Below are 6,000 nucleotides of genomic sequence, written 5' to 3' on the forward strand. Positions count from 1 at the left end.
CCAACTGGCCTGAGGCAGCCCCTCCCGGACAAGCCGGCCTCTGCAGCTATGCCCGCAGGGTGGGGGTCAGGGGGCCACCCACACTTGCCAAGGAGACCTCAGAAGGCCGGGTAGAGCCTCCCCAGGAGAGGGAAGGTGTCGGGGGTGCCAAGTCGGCCTGGCCGGGGCCCCCTATTCCCCAGGGGACACTCCATGATCTGGGGGGGGTGGCCTGGAAGAGCTTCGTCCTTGAGTGGAAATGGCTGTGGGAAGAGAAAAGCGAGTTTCGTCCGTGTCTGTCTCCGGCCGGGCACGACTGGGCTGCCCCTACAGGGGTGCCGGCTGAACCGGGGTGAGGGGGTGGGGGGAGGGGGCAGGAGAGCCGCCCCCCTGCCATCCGCCCAGTGCCCTACCCCGAGGGCTGCACCTGAGCCTCCTGGACACAGGACAGCAGATCCCCGGGCTCTGGGGGGTCCGTGGCCCCTCCAGGCCAGCTCAGCCCCGCGCAGGGGCCAGGGCTGTGGGCGAGGAGGGGCTGCCAGACTGTGGACAGAGATGAAACCCAAGGGGCAGCCCAGGGACCGGCCGTCCTTCATCTCGGGGCAGGTGCTGCTCTAGGCGCCTGCGCGCTCCCTGCTCCCGCCCCCCTCCCTGGGCTGGAGGCCAGGACAGCCTCCCTCCCTCCTGGGCCGGGCAGGGCGGGCGCAGCGTCCCCCCTGCAGACCCTCCGTGCCGCTGGTCTCTTTACGATCGTGTTTAATTCACGCTTTATTAAAAGCGCCATTTCTCACTCTGCCCATTTATATTTTTGTAACGTCACGTGAGAAACCATGATACGGCGGAGAGCCCGGTGGCATTTCACGTGTTCGGTGCAGCCCCGCGGCCGTCTCCTCCAGCGTCTCCGTCGCCCAGATCAAGCCTGCTCCGCGCCTACAAACCCCAGCGCCCCGTGGCCCCTGCTCCCGCCCGGCGGGCACCAGCCGTCGCCTCTCCTTACGCGGAGGAGCGGGGCACCCGGTGCGGCGGGGCCTTTGTAACTGGCGTCCTCCACGCGGCACGAGGGCGGCACGCACACGCCGAGAACAGCCCCCCCCGGGGCACACACATGGGCGTCCGTGCTGCCAGGACGAGGCCGCCGTGTGAGGGCTGGGGCACGGCTGGGTGGGAGCTTTGGGGTGACCCTCGGGGAGAAGAAGGTGCAGGCACATGGACTCTTCTGATGCTCGGCCTGGTCACCCCACTCTCGGAGTCACGGTGCCCTGGACAGAGACACCAGAACGCCCTCTGCAGTGACAGAAACACTGGACCTGCTGGAGGAGAGGCCGGCCCCGCGGGTCACACAGCCCTGCTCCCCGTGCCGGCGGAGCCCTCCCGGCCTGGCCCCCCGGCCCCCCGGCCCCCCGCCCCCCAGTGACCCTGGTGGGCCCAGCCACCACCTCGGGGACCACGAGCCCCTCACCCTGTGAGGCCACAGGCAGGTGGGCCTCTTGTGACAGCAGAAACCCTGCCTGCTCTCTCCACCCCCACCCTGGGCTCCGGGAGGCCAGGCACTGCCAATGCCCAGCCTGCCCAGCCGGTGTGGGTGAGCGAGTGCCAGCGAGCCCCTGGGGGCAGCCAGTGCCAGGCTGGAGTGCCAGGGGGGGCTGGGGGACAGCTGCAGCTCCAAGCTGTCAACAGGCCGGCGGCCGCAGGTATAAAGGCCCCCTGCCTGACACGCCTCCCAGAGCCTCGAGGGAAGCGGGCGGAGGTGAGCCCTGCGCGGAGGGGTGGCTGGGCCCCACGCGACTCACCCTGATCTTGGGGCGCCGTCCTCACCCACAGGACAAGGGGAGGCCCTGGGGTCTGCGGGGGGCCCCAGGGAGTCCAGAGAAGGCAGGAAAAGGAGGCGGGGGCAGCCCCGCGGGAGCCCAGCCTGGAGGCAGCTGCGTGGCCGGGCCTGCGAGGGGTGGGCACGAGGCCTGTGCGGGAGGGAGCGTGGCTGAGTCGGGGTCAGAGGGGGACCCCAGGTGCTGAGTGCGGGGCGAGGACCAGCCGGGCCCAGGCCCCTCGGACCCGCAGGCCACAGGGCTGCCCCGGGGCGGGAGCACGTTCCAGAAGGCTCCACGCCCGTGAACTTTCCAGAGGGCCAAGGAGCCTCTGAAATAGCTGCTTTCCACGAGCCCGAGAACCCAACCCCCCCCTGGGGACAGCAACCCGAGAGCCCAGCCGCTCATGGGGCTCCGCCGTGAGGGGCACAGGACAGCCTGGTCCCGGCTGCTGGCCCTGCCTGTGCCCAGACCCCCGCCCGCCCGGCTGGGATTCCTGCCAGCCTCGGGGGCCTGCCTGGGGGGCTTCCTTGGGGGGGCCTGCCTCGGTGACCCCGCATGAAGTGGGACAGGGACACGCACACCTCGCCAGAGGCTGTGGGCAGATGCACCTCGGCCGGCCCTTCTGAGGCCTGGACAGGGGGCGGGTCACCCTGCTCGATGGGGGGCTCTAGGCCTCCCTCAGTCCAGCTCCAGATGGGCCCGGGCCAGTACACCCCACAGAGTCAGCGTCCAGCCAGGATGACCGGGACCCCCTGGCCTGGGGTCCGGGAGCGTGAGGCCAAGCCTGGGCCTAAGCTTGGCCGGAGGAAGTGGGGCTTCAGGTCACCAGGGAGGCTTCCCGGAGGAGGCGGCTTGATGGGCCTTGAAGGGCAGCCCGGGAGCACAGAGGGAGCAGACGCTGCCACGGCCACCCTGCTGAGCGGAGAGGACTGTGTGCGTCACCTGCCACTCGGACCCTCATCTCTTCTGTGACGTGGGGGAGCCCCTCACCGTGGCCAGCAGGAGGCGGGACTGACTCGTCCTCCTCGGGGCCTGGCACAGGGGCCTCTGCAAGGCCAGGGCCCTGGGGGTCTGGTTGGGGGGCAGGGTCCCCGCGGAGCGCCCTCCCGCTGTGCCCGCGCTGAGCTGGCTCCTCCCCGCAGGGCCAGCATGGACGACGATTTCTCCTCCCAGATGAAGAAGGTGGCCTTGGCCATGGGCACGTCCCTGTCGGACAAGGACATAGGCCTGCTCCCCACGGACGTGAGGCACCACGGTACAGCCCGCCCCAGGCACCCCGCCCACCCGCCAGGTCTCCCTCGGGCCCGGCCAGGCGCGGTGACCGCTGACCTCGCCTGCTCCCCCAGGCGCCTTCAACTACCTCAAGTTCTTCGAGCACATGCAGAAGGTCCAGGCCTCGGGGCAGCTGGACGGCGCCATCCGCAAGGCCTTCCAGACGCTGGACAAGGACAAGAGCGGCTTCATCGAGTGGAACGAGATCAAGTAACAGCCGCGAGTGGGGGGAGGGGCCGTGGGCCACCACGCCCGCCCGCAGACCCCGCACCCTCCGTGGGCCCCACCGACCCCTCGGGAGGCGGGGCCACAGGGACAGCACCAGACCCGGCCGGCTGGGCCCAGTTTCCCCTGTAAAATGGGCCCTTTGTAAACTGTCGGGCATGGTGGACGCCCCGGCTCTGACCGGAGCCCGCCCGGCCCAGGTACGTCCTGTCCACCATCCCCAGCAGTGGGCCCGCCGCCCCGCTGACGGACGAGGAGGCCGAGGCCATGATCCAGGCGGCCGACGCCGACGGCGACGGGAGGATTGACTTCGAAGGTGGGCCGCACAGCCGGGTCTCTCAGGTCCCTCTCGGTCCCCCGACTCGAGGCAGAGCGGAGTGGCTCCCCGCTGCCAGGCGCTGACCGTCCCCCCAAGCTCACAGCCATCTGTGATGGGCACCGCCCCCAAGTCCCAGACGGGGAAACTGAGTCTCAGAGATGCTGGATGCGAGGGGCCCACTGGGCTGGCTTTGGGGAAGGTCACCGGGGCAGCCTCAGGCCGAGGGTCAGGGGGAGATTGTGGGGGTAGGGGTGGGGGTGGGGGGACATCAGAGGTGGACGCAGGAGGGAGGTGGGCTGGGGAGGGCTGCGGCCCAGGCAATGGGTGTGTGGGGGGGCTGCCGAGGGAGAAGGGGCATTTGTGGGGCGGCGGGCCTTCCCGGAGGCTCGGGTCACCCTGCCCCCCTCCCACCCAGCTGCCGGCCGCGGGCCTGGAGGGCAGGCAGCCAAGCGGCCCTGGGAAGGGGGAGCACAGCCCAGAGCCCAGACACCCTGCCAGCTGTGGGTCCCCCTCACCCCCAGGCCTCCAACCCCAAACCCTGACTTGTGGGGTGACCGCCAGGCTCCACAGGCTGAGAGGTTTGCTCAGGACTTAGCCCCCAGCCCCCCCCCGCCTCAGTTTCCCCACTGAAGGCGGATGGAGGCTCTCAGGGAATGTGGAGGGTCCCCACAGGGACCCTCCATCGTGAGCCCCGGGACTGTGGGGTCCCTGCTCAGAAGGGGGGCACAGCTCCGTCGGGCCTGCAGGGCTCTGGGGGGCACAGGCAGGGGTCATCTACAGAAACCTGTCTCCTGCTCCAGAATTCTCCGAGATGGTCAAGAAGGAGAAAATCCCGAAGAAGAAGTAGCCCCACGCCCACCGGCCAGCGAGGGGCCCTGAGGGGCAGCGGGTCCGAGAGCGCCCGCCGAGGCCAAGGGGCGGAATAAAACCAGCATGAGATGAGCGACCCGGACGTGGCCTGTGTGTGGGGGCTGTGTGCGGGGGGCTGTGTGTGGGGGGCTGTGTGTGGGGGCTGCGTGCGGGGGGCTGTGTGTGGGGGGCTGCGTGCGGGGGGCTGTGTGTGGGGGCTGCGTGAGGGGGGCAGGGTCTCAGGTCGGGGGGCCCAGCCCTTCGTCTGCCTCCTGGTCCCCACCTCCCTTCAGCTGCCAGAGGGTGCCGCCCCTCCCTGCCCCCTGCCCCCTGCCCCCCCCAGCTGGGCTCTGCTCAGGATTCGTGCCAGGCCGGTCCCTGGGCCACCAGGGCCCACAGAGCAGCCGTGGGAGCACCACTCGGGACCCTGCAGCCCCAGGGGCGGCCGAGGGGGACCAGGCGTGTGCCCTGGGCCACGCTCTCCGGGCTGGACACGTCCAGGGTCGGTTCCCTGCACCTCCTCCTGCTCCCCCTTCTCCCCAAGTTCTTCCTCAGGAAGAGCCCCCGCCCCCGCCTGCCTCGGCCTCTGCCCCGCCCCCACCCCCACCTGTCAGCCGCCTCTCCTGGTCTAAGCCCCTGAGGCCTCTCCTGTGCTGGAGCCCTTCGCCCGTTCTGTCTCCCTGACCCCTGAACGGCTGAGCCCAAGGCCCAGCCCGGCCTCCCGAGCCCCGCAGCCCTGCCTGCCCATCACTGGACCCGTCCGGCCAGGACAAGCCCTCTGCGCAGAGGAAACTGAGGCACCGAGGCCCCCAAGGAGCCCGCTCTGCCCATGTCCCGGTGGCAGCAGGCCTGAGGGCGACGTCTTACAAACAGACATTATTGGTTTCAGAGACGAAGGGAGAGACAGAAACATCACGGCCCCCAAGGGGACGCCCGCGATCCGGGCGCGTGCCCTGACCGGGACCGAACCGGGACTGAACCGGGACCTACAGGCTCACAGTTCATTCTCAACCACTGAGCCCGCCGGCCGGGCCTGAGGGTGACTTTCACTGGGACTCACACCACACCAGCCGAGTCCCCAGGGCCCTTGACAGTGAGGGAGCGGCTCCCCCTCCATGGCGGCCGCAGCAACCCCACAGAGTGGGTCCCCCACCGTGCGAGCAGAGCGAGCTCCTGGCCAGCGCCTAGGCCCCACACCTGCGGCTGGGGCAGCGCGTCCAGACGGTCAGCAGGAGGGAAGTGGGAGCCTCCGGGAGCCCCGTCCGCCCCCCCGCTGCCCCCCACGGGCTCCCCCTCCTCGTGTCCGGGCACCTGGCGGGGGGGGGGGGGAAGGAGGCTCGGAGCTCCTTCCAGGGGGTGGGGTGGATGAGGGTGCGCGTGGGTGCCAGTGCCGAGCCAGGGCCAGGCTGGGACGGCGGATCTGAGCCAGGGTGGCAGGGCAGGCAGGGAACCTGGGGTCCCCCTCCTCGCCAGACCGCTCTGTGGAGGGGCCTTGGGGGGCCTGCAGCCCCAGGACCCAGGAGAGAGACAGGCAGGGGACACGGAGAA

The 6,000-nt window shown here is 70.5% G+C and overlaps 1 protein-coding gene across 1 annotated transcript in view; it reads left to right on the forward strand.

Moving 5' to 3' along the window:
* Positions 1-4,540, forward strand: part of PVALEF (parvalbumin like EF-hand containing) — a 7,916-nt gene extending 3,376 nt beyond the window's left edge. The window contains exons 2-5 of the mRNA XM_070394668.1: positions 2,930-3,042; positions 3,134-3,269; positions 3,485-3,600; positions 4,404-4,540. Coding sequence (XP_070250769.1) covers positions 2,930-3,042; positions 3,134-3,269; positions 3,485-3,600; positions 4,404-4,450 — 412 coding nt within the window. The 3' untranslated portion in view covers positions 4,451-4,540. The remainder of the gene's footprint in view (positions 1-2,929; positions 3,043-3,133; positions 3,270-3,484; positions 3,601-4,403) is intronic.
* The last annotated feature ends 1,460 nt before the right edge of the window (positions 4,541-6,000 follow it).

This window comes from Myotis yumanensis, unplaced genomic scaffold (genome assembly GCF_028538775.1).
Source record: "Myotis yumanensis isolate MYYU_CA2020_CCGP unplaced genomic scaffold, mMyoYum1.0.hap1 SCAF_16, whole genome shotgun sequence".
Lineage (NCBI taxonomy): Eukaryota > Metazoa > Chordata > Mammalia > Chiroptera > Vespertilionidae > Myotis > Myotis yumanensis.